Source organism: Gymnoscopelus microlampas, assembly GCF_963454915.1.
Source record: "Gymnoscopelus microlampas genome assembly, chromosome: 15".
Classification (NCBI taxonomy): Eukaryota; Metazoa; Chordata; class Actinopteri; order Myctophiformes; family Myctophidae; genus Gymnoscopelus; species Gymnoscopelus microlampas.
This window is the reverse complement of record NC_139952.1, coordinates 43,732,974-43,753,985: the sequence shown is the minus strand read 5'-3', so window position 1 is coordinate 43,753,985 and position 21,012 is coordinate 43,732,974. Positions and strand designations below refer to the sequence as shown.

The following is a 21,012-nucleotide window of genomic DNA, read 5'->3' as shown; positions in this document are numbered from 1 at the left end:
ACGCAAAAAAAAGCATCGATTCATGTTGTGCCATGAGTCTGGCTACAGCCTGGAACCATAACATTTCCCTCCGCGAGTTACAACGGGGGGGGGATCGCGCATCGCGCATGACCAGTTTTCCCCACAGGAAACAGATTCGGAGATATAGGCGTTTCAAAGTAGGAAATAGACAGGAAGCGGATGGGAAAAAAAATGTGTTTCCGGTGAGCGATCTGGCACTTCCTTCGCAGGATTACAATGGGTGCTCCCAGAGCTGCTTTAGCAGCTTGTTTTTTCAAAACAATATATATATTTTTTAGGGCTGGGACTCGATTAAAAAAATTAATCTAATTAATTAGAGGCTTTGTAATTAATTAATCGCAATTAATCGCATTTTAATCGCATATCAATATTTGACCTGAGAACAGTGAACAGCAATTTTTTCAAATGGAAGTACATGTACTCAAGAACTGTACTTAAGTAAAATTTTTAGGTATTTGCACTTGACTCTAGAGTATTTCCAATTTCTAATACTTTTACTTCTACTCCAGTAACTCCACTATATCTCAGAGGCAAATATTGTACTTTTACTCCACTACAATAATACAAGCAGATCAAGGCATTGTGAGCTTGTAGATCAGCAATTTTCCACCACTGGAGGCTGGTAGAGTGTTGTTACTGTTGTTTATAGTAGATTCATTAATTATTATGAATTAAAATCGCGCGCATGTGATCCGCACCGCATCGTGGAACCCCCCCCCCCCCCCCCCAGCCCCCCCCCCCAGCCCCCCCCCCCCTAAACGGGACAAACGCGCGCGTAGGCGGGGGCTTCCATTACAGATTCTGACTTGCCCAGCCAACATTATCAAGCAGACATCATGTTTTCATGCACTGTGCTGGCTTGCTGCAGTAGACTTTGTTGTTGTCTGTCATGTCTGAGAAGTGAGAATTACCGTCTGTTGGTGCGCTGCTATAAACGGTCCGTCTGAAACTCGTCCAGTGAGAAACGTTCCGCGGTGCAAAAATAGGTGCGATTAAAATGCGTTAATTTTTTTAACGCGATAATTTTTCTGTAATTAATTGATCTAATTTAACGCGATAAAGTCCCGGCCCTAATATTTTTTCCAAACGCTACATATCGTCACGAAAACGTATCGCGATATATCGCGAGACGATATATCGGCACACCCCTAGCTGTCACGATTACAAATTTAAGTTGACAATTAATTGTCATTCAAATAATTAAGCTTAACGATTTAATTGTGTTTGACATTGAACATTGTGACACACATTTTATTTCTGTTTGCCTTTTAGTCTTCGTAATAAAAAATTGCACAGGGCAGTTATGACAAAAAACATAAATATACAAATACATTATTGGCATATTTAATGATTTTATACATGCCAAAATAGCAGAAATAGCTGATCTACAAGCTTACAATGCATCATGAAGTGAGGCGTTGTAAGCTTGTAGATCTGCTATTCCTGCTATTTTTGCATGTATAAAATTATTAAACCAGACACGAAGTGATGGGTTGAAAAGCTTGTAGACCTGCTATTTCTGCTTTTTTTTATATATTTGAAAATATATGCGCATTATTCAATATGGGAACGATTATGTAAAAATGATTGCGACTATCTCAAATAATTGCGTTTAGACAGTTATGTAATAATTGCGACAGGCTGAGGCCTGTAACAGGGAGCAGGTGTTTGCTAGTGTGTTTTAGGCTTGTTGAACTGGAGAGGCAGCCCTAACACCATGTCCTCTTCTCTTGTTTTCTTTCTGCAGCTGTGCCTAACATTCACATGGAAGGATGCATTCGACAAAGGGTCACTGTTTGGAGGTTCAGTCAAGCTCGGTAAGCCCACGTCCTCTCTTATTACCGTGAACGTTAATTGTCTGTGATCACACATGTATCAGAGGATTAGTTACGTTTCAGTAGGCGGGAGATTCAGAGCAGTATCAAACCTAGGGGCCCTATTTTCGCTGGTGTCTTACCCATTATCACTAAACTTCTTTGCCATTTTTATTTTGAAATATTTGAAAATGTTTTTAAAAATAGTAAAAAATGGCAAAGAAGTTTAGAGATAATGGGTAAGGCACCGGTGATTTATCTTATGTTTTTCATATTACAATCATCACAGATGCAAATATATATAGTGTTACATGAAACAGGTACAGTCACTATGTAGTGTGTCCTCAAGAAGCACCCTAAATGTCTCTATTGAGACCAATCGCTCCAGTTTCAGAGAGTCCTGAAGTTGGTTCCATTTGTGTTCACTGCTCTTACGTGGACTGGTATATCTAATGTGTGTTAAGGAAGCCTACCACACAAGGCCTTATAAATGAATAAAATACAATGCTGCTCTCTACGTACTGCGAGAGATGGCCAACCCACTTTATCATATAAAATACAGTGATTCGTGAGATAATCATCACCAGTGATAAAACGTAGGGCACTGTGGTAGACTGCTTCCAGAGGCTTCAGTGTGGAGATTGAAGCATGCGTGTACAGCACATCACCATAGTCAAACACAGACATTATGACAGAGTGAATAACAGTTTTTCCGCTGGCAAAAGAAAAAATATGGCCCCTATAGTTTTACTTTGGTCTGAATCATGCCAAACAAAGAGATATTGTTGCGGTTGTCATCGTCATAGTTAATTTACGGTTCACAATGCCATATTACAAAATGAACTAAACGTTGTACACAAAAGTCACATGGACGAACAGCTAATTCACTGATTGGGCAGTTTAGGTGACTTGTCATCTAGCAACATCGTCATACTTTCTGGCGTGGATGTGATCAAATACACAAACACATCTTCTTCCGGTATCTGACATGCTGAACATGGAGCTTACATAACACAGCACGTGGTGCTATAACTGTTAGCACAGAACAAGTAATCTGAAGTATGTCAACTGTACATCACTCTGCAAACTTTGCAGACTTTCAGGGTGTGTCTCTCACTAGGCTTTGGGGTTGGGCGTGCGTGTGTGCGCACGCTCGCGCAGCAGACATGATTTAATGTGTGTGTATTGTAATAATGTGTAATGTGTTTCTGTGTTTTAGCTCTGGCCAGTCTGGGCTATGAGAAGACATGCGTGCTGTTTAACGCAGCAGCGCTGGCCAGTCAGATCGCCTCAGAGCAGAACCTGGACAGCGATGAGGGACTCAAGGCTGCAAACAAATATTACCAGGTAAATCTTAAACAACCAAAGACTACCAGGTTAACTATAAAAAAATAAAAAAATACTACCAGGTCATGGACTTGATGTTCTTGTTTAACCCATTAAGACCGGGAACGCATTTGTGTCATTTTAGACTTCTTTGGCTATTCAAAAGCTTGTAATTCTGCTATTTTTGAAAAAAATAGCAGATCTATTTTTGAAAAGTTGTGCAAATCTTTGAATATATATATATTTTAAAGCGAATATTTTTAACTCAAATCTTTGCTTCTGGGGGGTCCCTGGAACAAAATATTTTGAGATGGGGGTCCATGGCCCTTTTGGAGATCCTTGACATGAAAACCTTTGAGAACCACTGATATAGCAACATAGGTTTTTTTTTTAATGGATTTATGGGTTCTGATTTAGAAGACATTTTGTAGAATCAGCGTAAGGTTTTAATGGGTTATTATTGCCATTTGTAATTGATATGACACTCTTTTATAGATAGACACTTTTAGCCATGACAACTTTGCTGCATATTGGCATTGGTAACATTATGAATCAGTCAGCTGAATTGGCTCTTGTAAGTAACCAATGCTGCATAGTTGCATAGAATCCACAGCTTCTACCAAAGGCAGAGAATAATAACACAATAAGCAGAAAAGGAAAAAAGCTTACTGTGATGTGTCTCTCACTCTCTGCAGTGTATGCAGGATGGGAGTTTGTCTGTTAGTTAATCCATTGTGGATGACATTGGTTTTTCAGACAGATAATGAATCCATTGAGGCCTCAGGTTCCGATTCTGCAAAATGTCTTCTAAAACGGTTTTCTGAAAAACGTATGTTTCTATATCAGTGGTTCTCAAACTTTTTCACGTCAAGGACCCCCAAAATTATATGTATTTGGCCGCGGACCCCCATCTCAAAAAATGTTGTTCCAGGGACCCCCAGAAGCAAAGATTTGAGTTACAAATGTTCGCTTTAAAAAAATATATATTCAAAGATTTGCACACATTTTCTCGATTTAAAAAAATAATAGCAGATATACAAGCTCATAGCGCGGCACGGTGCCGCGCTATGAGCTTGTATATCTGCTATTTTTGAATAGCCAAAGTGTAAAATAATGCTTTTTAGCTCAAATGAAAAAGTGACACAGACGCGTTCCAGGTCTTAATGGGTTAATTGATTGTGGATGACATTGGTTTTTCAGACAGATAATTAAATGTTTATTTTTAATGGGTTCAAATATACCTGTGCAGCTTTTTTTTATATGCCCGGGCGGACATTCTTGGTAAAGCCTGCTGTATTTGTGTTGGATATGCAGTAGTTAAACCTATGAAATCATGAACCCAATACTACCACTATTGTTTTTAAGCCAGATATTAAAGGGCGTGTTCCATACTAGCCAGGTAGGCCTGTCTTTATACGTTACACCAGTGGTTCTCAACCTGTGGGTCGGGACCACCAGGGGGGTCCCCACATGATTTTGCGGGGGGGGGAGATGACAGTGAAGTGACAATTTTAGGACTTTTAAGACCTATAAAAACTGGTCAAACATTGGCCAAATTGTAAAATTATATAGGAAAGAGGCAAAACTTTTGATAATAGCCGATCTACGAGCTCACAACGCCTCACTTGGCGAGGCGTTGTGAGCTGCTATTTTCACAGTATTTATCTGTGGAACCAAAAATGTAGTAACTCAACTCCTACATTCCAAGTGCTTATCAGGGTGGGGGGTCTCGGGTTCAAATATGTTTTTTTTGGGGGGTCCCCAGTTCAAATATGATTATGTTGGGAGGTTCCCAGTTCAAATATGATTATGTTGGGGGGTCCCCAGCTCAAATGCTGCCTTTACCGTCATATACTTAAGAATGTTTAAAATGTCTTCCACAAATCTAGTATGTTAATAGGTTTGTGATCCACCGTTAGTTTTTCCTTTGCTTCTCTTGGAGTTTGTTTTCCTTGTATTTATATAGCTGGCCAGCAGAGCGTTCGGTCACATCATTGTTGTTCATACTAGGAGTTTGTTTTCCTTGTATTTGTATAGCTGGCCAGCGGAGCGTTTGGTCACATCATTGTTGTTCATACTAGGAGTTTGTTTAGGAGTTTGTTTTCCTTGTATTTGTATAGCTGGCCAGCAGAGCGTTAGGTCACATCATTGTTGTTCATACTAGGAGTTTGTTTTCCTTGTATTTGTATAGCTCGCCAGCGGAGCGTTTGGTCACATCAAGGACACAGTGCTGTCGGCGCTCAACAGGGAGCCAACCATGGACATCTCCCCTGAGACCGTGGGCACCCTGAGCAGCATCATGCTGGCCCAGGCCCAGGAGGTCGTCTTCCTCAAAGCTACCTCAGGTAACATTCACACAGCAACACAGTTTACACACACACCTTCACCTCAGGTACATGCACGACAACACAGTTTACACCAGTGCTGATTTTGACAGAACATTTTGATTTAGTTTTAGTCATAGTCTTTTGAATAAAATGTAATTTAGTTTTAGTCATATTCTAGTCACCTGAAATGTTTTACTCTAGCTTTAATGGACTAAATTTCATAAGATTTTAGTCGACTAAATCTACAGTTGATTTAGTCGACTAAAATGTAATCTTGGCGGTGCCTTGATGGCGTTGTAATGCCTGATTTTACACTGGGTTGTATGCTGAAAATAGCCGATCTACAAGCTCACAACGCGGAGCAGCGCAGCGTTTTGTGAGCTTGTGGATCGGCTATTTTCAGAGTGCAACACCCGAAACACGCCAAACACGTCATAATGACTGATCACACTCACTGACTTTTTATTTAGACCAGGATTATAGTTGTAATACATAATAATAATCTATGTTGTATTCACATCACAGTTCTCCAGCTTACCGATAACTGGAGAACTCCTGCACAGGTGATTTGCATTTGTATGCAGGACAGTTGGCCACTCATCTACATTACATTGTTAGGCAAGAAGCAATTACCTCCACCTATGTCCTTAGATTACAAAGGAGTGTCAATGACCGGAGTTTGCTACGCATACCTGTGGATTTGAGAGTGGGTAGCCTACTGGTACTTTGGTGTAATGGAAACGCCGGATATTTCGATGCGGTGTGGTGTACTGTGGTGCTAAAGCTGCAGTCGTAAGTCCAACGCACTTCAGCCAGTTGTGGGTAAAAGAGGGGCTCGGAGCTCAACAGTGGGACAAATTGAATATAAAAAGGAAAAATACCTGGGCACTTCAAAAGAGACTACCCAAATAAAATACTGGAGCAGTCGAGTGTGTCTGCGCGTTTAGTTCCCCGTGCAAATTAATAAAACGTTTCAGAGCCAGCACTCTTTACACAGTTTGTCACTCAAGTATTGAACAATTAAGTTTGCAAACTACATGTGATTTTTACTTGGCGGTTGGATCGTCCACTGCACAAGACAACAAGGTTCCGCTGTAGTCCCCCCTTGTCTGTGAAATTCGTACACACTGTCACACAAAAAAAGTCATGGGATGTGCGTTACAACCGTTAAACGGAAACCCAGTGTACTTATAAATCAGTGGTTCCTCAAACACCTAAATCCTATATACTTTGTTGACCCGGGATGGCCCAAGGGTCTATACTTGGTCACCGCCTTTTTCTCACCCTCTCAACAGCAAATCTCTTTGTCAAAAAATTGCTAATCTACAAGCTAGATTGACCTCTTATCACATGCTCAGAATAGGGAAGCCAGGGTCCATGTATTTTCCCCTGCTTGTAAAATGTCCTTTATGGTACATAGCATAGTGGGGCATGCGCACTTGCATGAGGGAAGTGTCGTGGGAAACGCATAGTGACTATGGCGGTGTTATTAACCCAGTGTTATTATTAAAAATAACAGATATACAAGCTCATAGCGTGGCACCAAGTGCCGCGCTGCAAACTTGTAGATCTGCTTGGGAAAATTTGTGCAAATCTTTGAATATAGGTTTTTTTAAAGCGAACATTTTTAACTCAAGTCCTGTCTTCTTTTTTTTTACTACTTATGTTGCTATAATATCAGTGGTTCTCAAACTTTTTTCGTGTCAAGGACCACCCAAAATGATATGTATTTGTCCACGGACCCCACCCATCTCAAAATATTTTGTTCCAGGGACCCCCAGAAGAAAATATTTGAGTTGATTTGCACACATTGTCACATTTTTCTTTTCAAAAATAGCTGATCTACAAGCTCACAGTTTGATCTATGAGCTTGTATATCTGCTAGTATTGAATAGATGCGTTCCCGGATTTAATGGGTGAAGCGAGACTTGATGGAGTGTTTTATAAAGGAGGAAAAGAATCGTGCCTATGAGGCATATTCATATTTCAAAGGACAGCTCCGTGACGGATTACACGTTTTTGACTTTGAACAGAGATCTAATCGGACGAGTAAGTAGTGTGTACAGTACAACATGGTTCTTCCTGATGAGGTATTATTAATTATCCTTCAAGTTGTTGACAACCAACATTGGCGTTAACTGCATGCATGCAGAGCCAATCTTCTCTTCTGTGAAATCGGCGCTAAAAACAGGATTTTTGGAAGGCACACACACGTGAACACATGAATACAAGTGAACTAGGACGGTAGTGTTTATTAGGCCTGTGTATAGTAACTTATTTGGCGTAAGACATATTTTGTAATGCTGCTCATTTAGTGTTATAGTCTACATTGTGTGAGAGGAATGAACTCATTCACTGCCAGGAATTTAATTATTAATTAATCCATCTACTGTCCCCTTGCCAGCGATTTTACTGTACCTTTGATCCGGTAGCGCCGGGGGGAAAAAATCCTCCATCCGATCCTCCATTCCAGAGCTATGGCCGTTTGAATGTGGCTTGTTTTTTGAACCCCCCCACCCCCCCACCCCCAAACAAAAAAAATTAGGGCTGGGACTTGAACTGATTAATTTCGATTAATTAATTACAGAAAATTAACGCGATTAAAAAAATTAATCGCATTTTAATCGCGCTTAGTTTTTGCACCACAGAACACATCACTGGACGAGTTTTAGGCATACCGATCATACCAGTGCACCAACCAACAGCCAACACACCCCAGTGCACACGATGGGAGAAGAAGTCAATCAGACTGCTTTGCTTGGCCCAGTGGATGGGACATTTTTGATTTAAAAAACTCTGACGGAAGCATGGACCTGAATCTCTGAATACATTCCTAAAATTGCTGCACTTTATGGTAAAACTTGCACTGATCTGTTGGTCTGTTTACTACCACCTTGATAAAAAAAACGGCTGTATTTTGTTGCTTAAACTTATGTATTCACTCATTGATTAACTGATATACCGAAATCAGTTTTAAATGACAAGAATTTGCTTCTCAGGTCAAATATCGGTATGCGATTAAAATGCGATTAATTTCGATTAATTAATTACAAAGCCTCTAATTAATTAGATTAATTTTTTTTATCAAGTCCCAGCCCTAAAAAAAATATATGTTTTTTTTACGTCTGTGGCAGAATTGGATTTTGGACATAAAATTACGTTAACCCATTGAGACCTGAAGCCGATTCTACATGTCTCTTAAATCCCAACAGTTTTCTGAAAAACATATGTTTCAATATCGCTGGTGCTCAATCTTTTTCATGTCAAGGACCCCCAAAATGATATGTATTTGGCCACGGACCCCCATCAAAATATGTTGTTCCAGGGACCCCCCAAAAGCAAAGATTTGAGTTAAAAAATGTTCGCTTTAAAACAATATATATTCAAAGATTTGCACACATTTTCACGATTTTTCAAAAATAGCAGATCTACAAGCTCGTAGCGCGGCACCGAGTGCCGCGCTACGAGCTTGTAGATCTGCTATTTTTGAATAGCCCAAAGTGTAAAATAATGCTTAATGGGTTAATTACGGTCTTGGCAGTGAATGAGTTACGACTCCATCCGCGTTGAATAAGTGTGTAAGCAACTGTAATTCATTTTCTGACAGCAGGAGATAGCCGTTACAACATTTGCATTGAGCATATTTGCATGGAGTTTAAGAGCCTCCGGGCCATCCTGCAGTGTTTTTTTTTTACAGCATGGCCCAAAGGCCAAGGGTTTGACTGCATCGACGTCTGTCTGTATTTATTTAACACATCCACCGCCAAGGGCTAATCTCAGAATGTACTCACCAGTGCCAAGGTTTTTTTGTTGTTTTTTGGATACAGTTATTAGACTCTAGTCTCTGTAGTGCTTACCCTGGCAACATTTTGGGGATTGATACCCCCCCTAAAAGAAAGCGAGCACATGCACATGGATTTGATCTAATACAAGGTTTGAGTGTCTCCGTAAAGCGAACTCAGTACATTAGATCAGGGCTGTCGGCTTACTACTACGTCCTTGCTGCTAAAAGGCTGCCCGTACATCAGACACGGCAGACGACACGTAACCCTCTGCTGTGTGTGTGAGTACCTACCGCCAGGGCCCACTTAACCCATTGATACCTGGAATGCTTCTGTGTCACTTCGGTGCCGCGCTATGAGCTTGTATATCTGCTATTTTTGAAAAATCGTGAAAATTATCTTCTTTATATTTTTTTTCCGTTTTTTTTTTTTTAGGATTTTGAAACTGTTTAGAAGCGGCCTCAGGTCTTAATTGGTTAACGAGATCTCACCCCCTGTGTGCCAGTGTTGCACTTAAGACTGCAGTTTTACAGTCTTGGTCTACACACTTTATCGCCGTCTCTGTTGGATTTGATCAGTGCACCGACCTGGTGAATTTGTGCAATATAGCCGTACGAGCGAGTTCCGTCCACTGCTGTTATAGTGAGTGTAAAGGCTCTGCAGTACACAAGAGAGCAACACGGCCCCAAACACCGCTCTGAAAGACACTTGAGAGGCTGTGCTGTAATTCTGTATGTGCAGACTGTGCACATGTCCATATACCCAAATAATCACTGTGCAACAAACCACAGCACATTCCTCCTAAGAGAGTTACCCACTCACAACCTATATATACTTTATTGTAGGACATATGGAGAAAACCACCGATCTTCAAGGTTGTGTGACGTGTTGTGAGATTGTATATTGTCTATTTCTTGGAAAGGTTTTGGAAAGATTATGTAAAATGTTTGCCTACAATGACATACCCAAACATGGGGGATTCCAGGTTCAAACATACGCTTGCCTTAACACTGGATTGTTTTTTTTTGTTTTTTTCCCCCAACAGATAAAATGAAGGATGCCAGCATCGCTAAGTTAGCCAATCAGGCAGCAGATTTCTATGGCGACGCATTCAAACAATGCCAGTACAAAGAGAATCTTCCTAAGGTATGTGCAGGACACACACACACACACACACACACACACGCTCTTGACTTAGTGTTCTACCACTGCATTTACAATGTTGTAGAGAGTCTGAGTCTTGGTTCGGTATGTTTGAACATCCGTGTGTGTGTGTGTGTGTGTGTGTGTGACTGTGCATTATTTTATGTACATACTGTATGTGTGTATTTGAGATGGAGTGCAGCTCTGTATACAGCCCGGCACTCTGGGTGTGGGCCTGTCCCCCATCACAACTTCTCTCTGTCCTCCATTGGTCTTGTTTTCCATCCTGTCCTCCTCCATTCTGATTGGGTCTCTATTATGATGATTGATTACTATTAAAACTGCATTGTGATTCTCACTGCTCTTGATGGGGGGGGGGGTCTCTCTTATAGCATCTAATAAAGGGGGCTTCTGAAAAGGTGTTCTGATAACCGCTTACTGACAACGTTCTCACTGCATGACCAATGCACGCACGCAGACACACACACACACACACACACACACACACACACCCCCCCATTTGGGACCGATTAGTAACAAGTTGATATTGAAAAGATGCTTCGCTGTCACGATTACAAAGTTAAGTTGATGATTAATTGTCACTCAAATAATTGCGATTTAACGATTTAATTTAATTGCGAATAGGCGTTTATGTAATGATTCACAATTATTTGAGGTTTGATTAAGTATTTGACCTCTCCCAATTCATTCTCTATTCCATTTGTTTTCCTGATAAATAGATGTGAATATAATTACACATGCACCAAACACACACACACACACACACACACACACACACACACACACACACACACACAAGCAGATGGCCATGGAACGTTTGATGCAGGTTAAAGCGGATGTTTCTGAAGGGTTAAACACTCATGGCCTGTTCTGTTTTCTCTCTCGCTGTCTTCCTTTCTTTATGCATCCCTCTCGTGGTGGTGGTGGTGGTGATGATTGTGTGCAATGCATGTGTGTGTGTGTGGCTGTATGTGCACTCCTTACCGCTTGTGCTTGTTTGTGATTGGCTTCCGTGGCGTCATTCGTGATTTGACCTCGCTGGTGTTTGTGTTTGTGTGCCGTTTCGTGGTTTGCCTTGCCATCGTGTGTGTGTGTGTGTATATATATGTGTGTGTGTGTGTGGATATATCTGTGTGTGTGTGTGTGTGTGTGTGTGTGTGTTGCTCTGTGGTTGGCTCTCCCTGGTCAGTATTTTTATTTTCAGGAAGTGCTGCCCGTGCTGGCGGCTAAGCACTGCATCATGCAGGCCAATGCAGAGCTGCACCAGAGCATCTTGGCCAAGCAGAAGAAACGCTTTGGAGAAGAGATCGCGCGTCTGCAGGTACGGTACAGTGTTGATTTTGTCAGCAAATTTTGATTTAGCTTTAGTCATAGTCTTTTGAATAAAATTACATTTAGTTTCAGTCATACTTTAGTCATCTGAAATGTTTTAGTTTTTGTCTAGTTTTAGTCGACTAAATATCATAAGATTTTAGTCGACTAAATCTACAGTTGATTTGGTCGACTAAAATGTATCTTGGCGGTGCCTTGATGGCGTCTTAAAGGCTGATTTTACACTTGGCTGCATGCTGAAAATAGCAGATCTACAAGCTCACAACGCGTCGCAGCGCGACGCGTTGTGAGCTTGTAGATCTGCTATTTTCAGAGCGCAACACCCAAGTGTCTTTTAGTTCTACTGGATCTCTTCTCCACTAGTCCCTCAATAGCATTTTAGTCTAGTTTTTATTTGTTGACGAAATTGTCAACATATTTAGTCTTAGTTTTAGTCACCATAGCTTAGTTTTTTTTTTTTTTTTTAAGTTTTCGTCAGTGAAAAAAGGTAGTCGACTATCATTTTTCCTCATAGTTTTAGTCGACGAAATCAACACTGGTACGGTATGCCGCACAGCACTAGGCCTGTCACAATTATTACATACATCGTACACTTTCAATGTTTGAGAACTGTCTATAGCAGACGTGAAGTCCATCTGTCGGCTCTGACCGGTTCCAGAAACGGCTCCACACGTGTGATGGAACCGACTCTGGTTCCTCAAGGTTGGATCCGGTTCCTCCAGTTCCGGAACCGCAACCCTAGTAGTAGTGGTAGCACACGCTAGAAGGGTCTCTCTGAGGCCCCGTTTAGACGACAACCGTCTCTAGAGAAAACGGCAAAATAAAACTGCAACAGCATTATCGGGGGTTGAAAACGCAATAAAGTGAAACCCCCTTCCAGAGTGGAAATCTTTTAAAACGCTCCGCCTCGCGTCTCTGTGTAAACATGCAATACGGTGTTAACCAGTGTTGCCAGATTCCACTGGAACCACTGGTTTAAACAACATTAGGAAACAAGCCCAAATAAGCAACTAAACTTTAGAAACAAGCCCAAAAGTCACTTATAATAAGCGGACATAGCAACCAAACAAACAGCCGTGATAGGAAGTAGAACGGGAGTTGTTCTACGCATGCAGGACTGGTCGGTGCGTCACCGCCACCTGGCATGCAAACTGCAGCGTTTTCAAGCACTGCTGCGCCTAATCCGTCTAAATGCAGAATAAAAAGCGAGCACTTTGCCGCTTTCTCTAGAGACCGTTGTCGTCTAAAGAGGGCTCCATTTGGTCTGAGACGGCTCCATTTTTTACTTTATCCCCACTGCCCCCCCCAGCACGCAGCGGAGCTGGTGAAGACGGTGGCGTCCCGCTACGACGAGTACGTGAGCGTCAAGGACCTGAGCGACAAGATCAACCGCGCTCTGGCCGCCGCCAAGAAGGACAACGACTTCATCTATCACGACCGCGTGCCCGAGGTCAAGGACCTGGAGCACATTGGCAAGGCGGCGCTGGTCAAGGCCACCGCCATCACACCCCCCCTCAGCCAGAAGTTCACAGGTAACATGACAATCAGCCAGGGCTCAGATACAGTGTTAATTTTGACTGAACATTTTGATGTAGTTTCAGTCATAGTCTTTTGAATAAAATTTCATTTGGTTTTAGCCATATTTCAGTCAACTAAATCTACAGTTGATTTTTTCGACTGTAGATCGAAATAGCTGATCTAGCTGATCACAACGCGTCGCAAGCACGACGCGTTGTGAGCTTGTAGATCTTCTATTTTCAGAGCGCAACACCCGAACACCAAACATAAAATGACCTTGTCTTTTAGTTCTACTGGATCTCGTCTCCACTAGTCCCTCACTAACATTTTAGTCTAGTTTTTGTTTGTTGACGAAACTGTCTATATTTAGTCATAGTTTTAGTTATCGTTTTTTCTCATAGTTTTAGTCGACGAAATCGACACTGCTCAGGTCGCTCAGGTCAAAGCCAGGTCAGTGTCAGTGTTGCCAACGCGTATTTCTTTTGCTCATTGTTTTTTATGCATTTTGTCCAGACCTGTTTGAGAAGATGGTTCCCATGGCGGTGCAGCAGTCCATGAGCGTGTACAGCCAGAGAAAGGCAGAGACCATCAACAGACTGGTGGGAACCATGAGGGAAGCCACCAACCTCTGCAACGGGTACGCGCTGTGTGTGTGTGTGTGTGTGTGTTGAATGGCATGGGCACTGGAATAGGGCGACAATAGAATTGTTTGTCCCCTCAACTTTCATGTATAGTGGAAGACATTTTTGCAGAGTAGTGACGTGGAAATCCTTGCATAACTCATTCAAACTGGGAACGCATCTCTGTCATTTTAGATTTCTTTGAGCTATTCAAAAATAGCAGATATACAAGCTCTGAGTGCCGCACTATGAGCTTGTAGATCTGCTATTTTTTGGAAAAATCTTGGAAAATTGTGGGTACTCAAATCTTTGCTTCTGGGGGATTCTACAAATGTCTTCTAAATCGTTTTGTTTTTAAATGTATGTTGCTATAATATCAGTGGTTCTCAAAACCACTGATATGTATGTATTTGGCCGTGGACCCCATCTCAAAATATCTTGTTCCAGGGACCCCCAGAAGTTGTAACGGAGTTAAAAATGTTCGCTTTTTGTTTAAAAAAAATAGCAGATCTACAAGCTCATAGCGTGGCACTCGGTGCCGCGCTATGAGCTTGTAGATCTGCTATTTTTGAAAAATCGAGAAAATGTGTGCAAATTAATATATTTATATTCTTTTAAAGCGAACATTTTTAACTCAAATCCTTGCTTCATCATGTTCCCTGGAACAAAATATTTTGAGAGGGGGTCCGCGGCAAAATACATATCATTTTGGGGGTCCTTGACCTGAAAAAGTTTGAGAGCCACTGATATAGAAACATATGTTTTTTCAGAAAACTGTTGGGATTTAGAAGACATTTTGTAGAAGACCTCAGGTCTTAAAGGGTTAACCTGTTGAAACCGTAACATAATTTCTCAACCACCTGCTTTTTCTGCACATTCAGAAAACAGTTTGAGTTGAATGAGGTGTTGAAAAGCTTTTGTTTTGGGAGTGACAAGCAAACCCAGTAATTATAGGAATAACACTGACCACGTCTGTGGTGTTGAGTGATTGATTGATTGATGGATGGTTGTTGGTTATTGTTAGAAATTGCTATTAACAGATGAGGTTAGACTTACCAACACCGCGTTGTTATCCAGGCTGTAGCATTGTTCAGTGTTTGATGTATTTTATCCGCCGCCTGGCTACATCATTACCATGTTGAAGCTGTTCTGCTCGTCTGAAGCAGGCGGTCCTTACAGCTAGACACACTTCAGTTTGATTAAATAAATAATTGTAGGCACACAATCTGAAAATACACTGTAAGTAAAGTGTTTTCTTTTTAAATGCAATGTTGCATGGATTTCTTTTAACTTTCATTAGAGTAAACCTGATTTGTCCTTCATGCTTCACCCGTCAAATGTTCTATAAATAAGCCAGGAGTTGTAAGGGTCAAAACAAGTCAGAAAGGGTCAGAATGTGAACTTCATTCACATTCACATGCTGTTGCTTCTATCTGATAATCAGGACACGGTGAGCTGAATGAATGGTCTTAATGGATATTGTGTGTTGTTGGTGTGGACAGGGTGCTGGCGTCCTTGAACCTGCCCGCCGCCCTGGAGGACCTGTCCGGGGACTCCATCCCACAGTCCATCGCAGAGAAGGCCAGAGGCATCGTCCAGCAGGGAGGACTGCAGAGCATCGAACAGCTGATCAGAGACCTGCCCGAACTACTGACCCGCAACAGAGAGATCCTGGATGAGGTTAGAGCGCTTACATTAGAGCTCTGCACGGCATAATAGACCTGGAAACCGACCCCGGGTCCGAGTGGTAATGGTAAAAACTAAAACCACGGACGGATCCGGACCCGTACCGGGTCTCTGGTCCTGTCGGGTATTTTCGGAATCAGGGTTATCCCCCGTGAAGAGCTCAACATGCACACAGTCTGCACTAGAGATGCGCGGATGGCCTCTCACGTCACCCGAATCCGCATGTACAAATTAATTATCCGCCCGTTATCCAACCGCAATAATTATATTATCCAATTTAAATATCCGCATCCGCACCAACCGCTTTTCCCGTGTCAAAATGTCAAAATATTATTCTTTTCTGGTATTCCCCGTTAGTTTTAGTATTAGTTGTGCGATGCGATCACAAAATGCATTGATTTAGCCTATGGAAATTCGGTGCGTCTTTTTTCTTTTTTTTAAACCGGTGCTGCGCTGATACAGAGCGCACTGCTCTGCTGCGCTGAACAGACAGACTCTGTGCGGCATCCAACATACAGGCATCCAGCATACATGCGGCATCCAACAGAGCGCACTGCTCTGCTGTCAGCGCAGCACCGGTTTAAAAAAAAGAAAAAAGACGCACGTCGCACGGACATTCCATAGGCTAAATCAATGCATTTTGTGATCGCATCGCACAGACTGCTGCTCTACACACTCACACAGACACAAGCACGCAGAGATTTAGCTATTTTATGGATAGATATATTAGATGTCATTAATGTATTTACCGCAATATTTCACCCGCGGTTTATCCGATATTAATTAATAATTATATTTGATTGACCCGAATCCACCCAAACCGCGGTTAACTGCGGCAACCGCGGCTAAAACCGCGATCCGCGCATCTCTAGTCTGCACTATCATTCCTGATGGTACCTTTTATTGACTTAAGTTCCTGTCATGACCTCTGGTTGAGCCTAGAGGTCCTTAACACACAGGGAGCGTGACGAATGTCGTGTCGTGAATCGTGTACTCGTGACACAAACGGCAGTTTGAATTAATGAGGATTAATTGCACCAAACAAAACGCTCCTGGAGGTGCTAATAAGGACCTTGACTTTCACAAACAACTGTGTCTTGACCGTGACATGTCGCTCAGCCTCAAAGTTAACCTTTGACTGGGTAACTATCATAACTTCTAGGCCTCTGAATTCTAGGCCTTTTGTTTTGAGTACATAATCATGCATTTCCCATCTTATCTGAAAACCTGTGGACCCTTAATGACACATAGGCTTCTTGGTTAGTGAAGACCACCCGTCCACATCACATTTGTCTTTGAGTGACTCCTTTGAGGTGAATTAATGCAGTCTTTAGAAGGCACAAAAGATGGAAGACATGGGACATGGGGGAATTAACAGAATGTTAAGACTACACAAGGGGTAAAAAATGGTTGTTTGCCATGTGGCGTGTAGTTTAAAACTGACAAGGCATGACGTCATGCCTGACATGACAAGTAACATTACCTGAGGCTTAGTTTAGAGCCCTAAAACGTACCTGAGCAAAAAAATCTGCCTATGCCAGGGGTCTTCAACAGGGGGTCCGGGACCCCCAGGGGGTCCTCAGAGTTACTACAGGTGGGCCGCCAAATCTTATTGTGACATGATTACATTTTTTCCATTAACCACTTGAACCCTAGCATCCCTATTCTGAGGAGAACTTTAGCCAAAAAAATAGCAGATCTACAAGCTCACAACGCCTCACACTGCGAGGCGTTGTGAGCTTGTAGATCAGCTATTTTTGGCAAAGAGGTTTGGTGTAGAGGGGAAAAAAGAGCAGACCGAGTAAAAAAAAAAGTTAAAAAGTTTAATCTGAAACACAATTTTATACAATATAGAGGGGGTCCCTGCTTCATCTCTCTCTCATCTAGGGGGTCCTTGGGCTGAAAAACGTTGAAGACCCCTGCCCTAGAGAGACATACCATGTCTCTCTCTCGGTTTCGTAATGTAACAGCCATACAAAGGAGAGTGAACTTCTCACTGTCAGAACACACAGTCCAACTGCTTTCACAGCAACACAACGGGGCTATTTTTGAAGTGGTGTTGTGTTAACCTGAATATGTGTATGTTCGTCTGTTTGTTTGTTTGCCCATCAGTCTCTGAAGATGTTGGAGGATGAAGAGACCACAGACAGCGACCTGAGAGCCAAGTTCAGTCAGCGCTGGAACAGAACCCCCTCTGGAGACCTTTACAAGCCCCTCCGAGCAGGTACACACACACACACACACACACACACACACACACACACACACACACACACACACACCACAAACCTTTAGCATTATAGTGTGATTAGTGACTTGTTTTTTATCAGAGTACAGTGTATCGTCTCTGTAACTTTTCGGGATTCAAATCCAAAAAAGTGAAAAAGTAGCAGATCTACAACCTCAAAACGCGTCGCTTTGCGCCACGTTTCGAGCTTGTAGATCTGCTACTTTCGACACTTTGGTTTGACGCTGTAGTATGATCAAGAGGGGCGTTAAATTACGAAAAAACACAAAAAGTTAAATTATGGAGATTCGAGGTTTCTGCCCGACAACAACAATATGATATACATGCAACTGCAATACCATCTTCGTCCTCCTTTCCCCTCCGTGCCCTCCAGAGGGCGCTAACTTCCGCAGTGCGCTGGACAAGGCCACCCAAGCGGACCAGATGGTGCGAGAGCGCTACAACACCCACTGTGACATGATCGCCCTGCTGTGCAAACCAGAGAACGAGCTGGTGGCTGCCATCCCCTCTGCCAACCCCACCAAGACCCTGCAGGGCAGCGAGGTTCGTTCGGGTCAGGTGTCATACTATTTGGATTCAAAACGGCTATTGTAGCTGAAAAGCTACAAGTTTGCATGTCTGAATAATGCAAAAACAGAATTATTTGTTTGCATTTTCTTTTTTTCTCCTCCATATATTTTCATAATAAAAAAAGTGCGTATCGTATCGAAATCGTATCGAAGTTGTGAGCCAAATATCGTATCGTATCGTTTCGTGAAATTAGTGTATCGGCACACCCCTAGTGTGTGTGTTTGTGTGACTATACTTGCGAGGACCAAGTATAGTAGAATTTGAAGAAATATGCATTGTGAGGACCGTTTTCCTGGTCCTCACAAGACAAAAGGTTGTTTTATAGTTTAAAAGAAAAAATGTTTTTTAGAAATACGTTTACAATTAGAAAAACCTTCAGGTTAGGATTAGACATTTAGAGGTTATGGTTTAGGGATTGGAATTAGAGTTAAACATGATTTATACTTAGTTGCGCGCCAGTGTCATGCACCGAAAAATAGCTGATCTATAAGCTCACAGCGCGTCGCTTGTGGGCTTGTAGATCTGCTGTTTTCCGGCTTTAGGCTTACGGTTAAAAATGGCAAAATATATACATTTTTAAATGGCATTCATAAAATGGCTGTCCTAAAGTGTTGATGTCCTCAAAAGTATAGTAATACAAACCTGTGTGTGTACACTTGCGTTACTATACCTGTGAGGGGCCAAATGTCCCCGCAAGTATAGTAGAATTTGGGAAAGAGACTGTGAAAGATTGTGAAAACCATTTAGCTGGTCCTCACAAGAGAAACGGTTGATTTGTGGTCAAAAAGGATCTTTTTAGAGGTTTACAATTAGGACAAGTTTCAGGTTAAGATAAGACATTTAGCATATGGCTGTGCTTTGCGTTACAATGTCCTTTTTTTATGTCTGTCTTTAGTAACCTGCCCGCCTCCAGTTCATTCTTGGATAAAAGACTCATGGCTCAATGTTTTTACTGGTTAAATAAAGGCTATAATAATACTAATAATTATAAAGAGTTAGGTTAAGTTGTTTCATATAGCAGTGGTTCTCAACCTTTTCAGGCCGTGACCCCCCAAGAATAATCATATTTGAACTGGGGACCACCCAAAATAATCATATTTGAACTGGGGAACCCCCACCCTGATAAGCACTTTGTAGGAGTTGAGGCATTACATTTTCGGTTCCACAGATAAATATTGTGAAAATATCTGATCTACAAGCTTGTAGATCTGCTATTTTCACAATTTTCACAATTTCTTTCTTATATTATTGACAATTTGGCCAATGTTTGACCAGTGTTATCAGGTATTAAAAAAGGTCTTAAAAGTCCTTAAATTGTCACTTCACTGTCATCTGAGGACCTCCCCCCCAAAAACACGTGGGGACCCCCTGGGGGTCCCGACCAACAGATTGAGAACCACTGTCATATAGGATGCTTAGCAGAAATGGATATTTTGAAATGATGAACAGATGACAGCTGCCTGTGCAGTCTGTCCAAGAGTTGACTTGAGAGACTTATCTTTTCTCTGACCTTGTATATATGTGTGTGTGTGTGTGTGTGTGTCTTCAGGTGGTGAACGTGCTGCGTGCACAGCTGTCCCAGCTGGACGAGGTGAAGCGGGAGAGGGAGGTGCTGGAGGGAGAGATCAAGGCCGTGACCTTTGACATGTCCGTCTGCTTCCTGACGGCCCTGGCCCAGGACGGAGCCATCAACGAGGAGCAGCTGTCCCTGTCGCAGCTCGACCAGCTCTACGGCGCCTACAACCAGAGGGTACAGGCCAGCCTCCGCACGCAAGAGGACCTGCTGGGACAAGTGCAGGTACGCACGCGCGCACACGCGCACACGCACACGCACGCACACACACACTCACACAGGGATATATTTGTAGGAGGGGTACAAGGGAGTGAAGGGACAAGGGGTGCAACAGTTAATCAAACTTATCGATTTAATCAATTTAATTAAGCAACTAAAATTGCAAAAATATAATTGTGAGCTTGTCTACGCTATTTTTGTGTGATACCGTTGTACGACCGATTATAAAATAGGGCTTAAGTGGTTAATAAGACAAATTGATTGAGTTGATTATTAAAAGAAAATTCTATTTGTTTTTGTGTAGGCTCATTGATGTATACAAATATAAAAAATGTGCTTCGATAAAGTAGTCGATAGAATAATTGAAGTAGAAGAAGGAAAATAATTGATAGTTGCAGATGCAGCCCCACAGTTTTGAGCAAGATTGAGTCTATTTTATAACCTGCAGTTATGTGGAAGGCCCGGAAAAGAATACATTTCAGCCACTGCACCAGTGTTGATTTCGTTGACTTAAACTTTGACGAAAAATATTGGTCGACTACCTTTTTTCACTGACGAAAACTAAATAAAAACTAAGCTCTATGATGACTAAAACTATGACGAAATATACTGACAATTTCATGAACAAACAAAAAATAGACTAAAATGTTTGGGACGGACTATTGGAGAAGAGATCCAGTAGAACTAAGACAAGTCATCATGGGTGAGCGTGGGTGTCACAGACCAAAATAGTTGATCTACAAGCTCACAACGCGTTGTGAGCTTGTAGATCGGCTATTTTCGGCATGCAGCTAAGTGAAAATCATTTCTAT

General features: G+C 42.0%; 1 protein-coding gene across 4 annotated transcripts in view; it reads left to right on the top strand.

The window, feature by feature from the left end:
- pdcd6ip (programmed cell death 6 interacting protein) overlaps nt 1–21,012 on the top strand; it is a 32,867-nt gene that overhangs the window by 5,488 nt on the left and 6,367 nt on the right. For 3 of the 4 annotated variants that reach the window (XM_084079551.1, XM_084079550.1, XM_084079549.1), the window contains exons 3-13: nt 1,769–1,838; nt 3,055–3,182; nt 5,353–5,506; nt 10,316–10,416; nt 11,624–11,755; nt 13,076–13,298; nt 13,798–13,921; nt 15,407–15,584; nt 17,703–17,814; nt 18,212–18,381; nt 19,958–20,206. In XM_084079551.1, coding sequence (XP_083935677.1) covers nt 1,769–1,838; nt 3,055–3,182; nt 5,353–5,506; nt 10,316–10,416; nt 11,624–11,755; nt 13,076–13,298; nt 13,798–13,921; nt 15,407–15,584; nt 17,703–17,814; nt 18,212–18,381; nt 19,958–20,206 — 1,641 coding nt within the window. The remainder of the gene's footprint in view (nt 1–1,768; nt 1,839–3,054; nt 3,183–5,352; nt 5,507–10,315; nt 10,417–11,623; nt 11,756–13,075; nt 13,299–13,797; nt 13,922–15,406; nt 15,585–17,702; nt 17,815–18,211; nt 18,382–19,957; nt 20,207–21,012) is intronic. The other variant, XM_084079552.1, reaches the window with a different exon arrangement.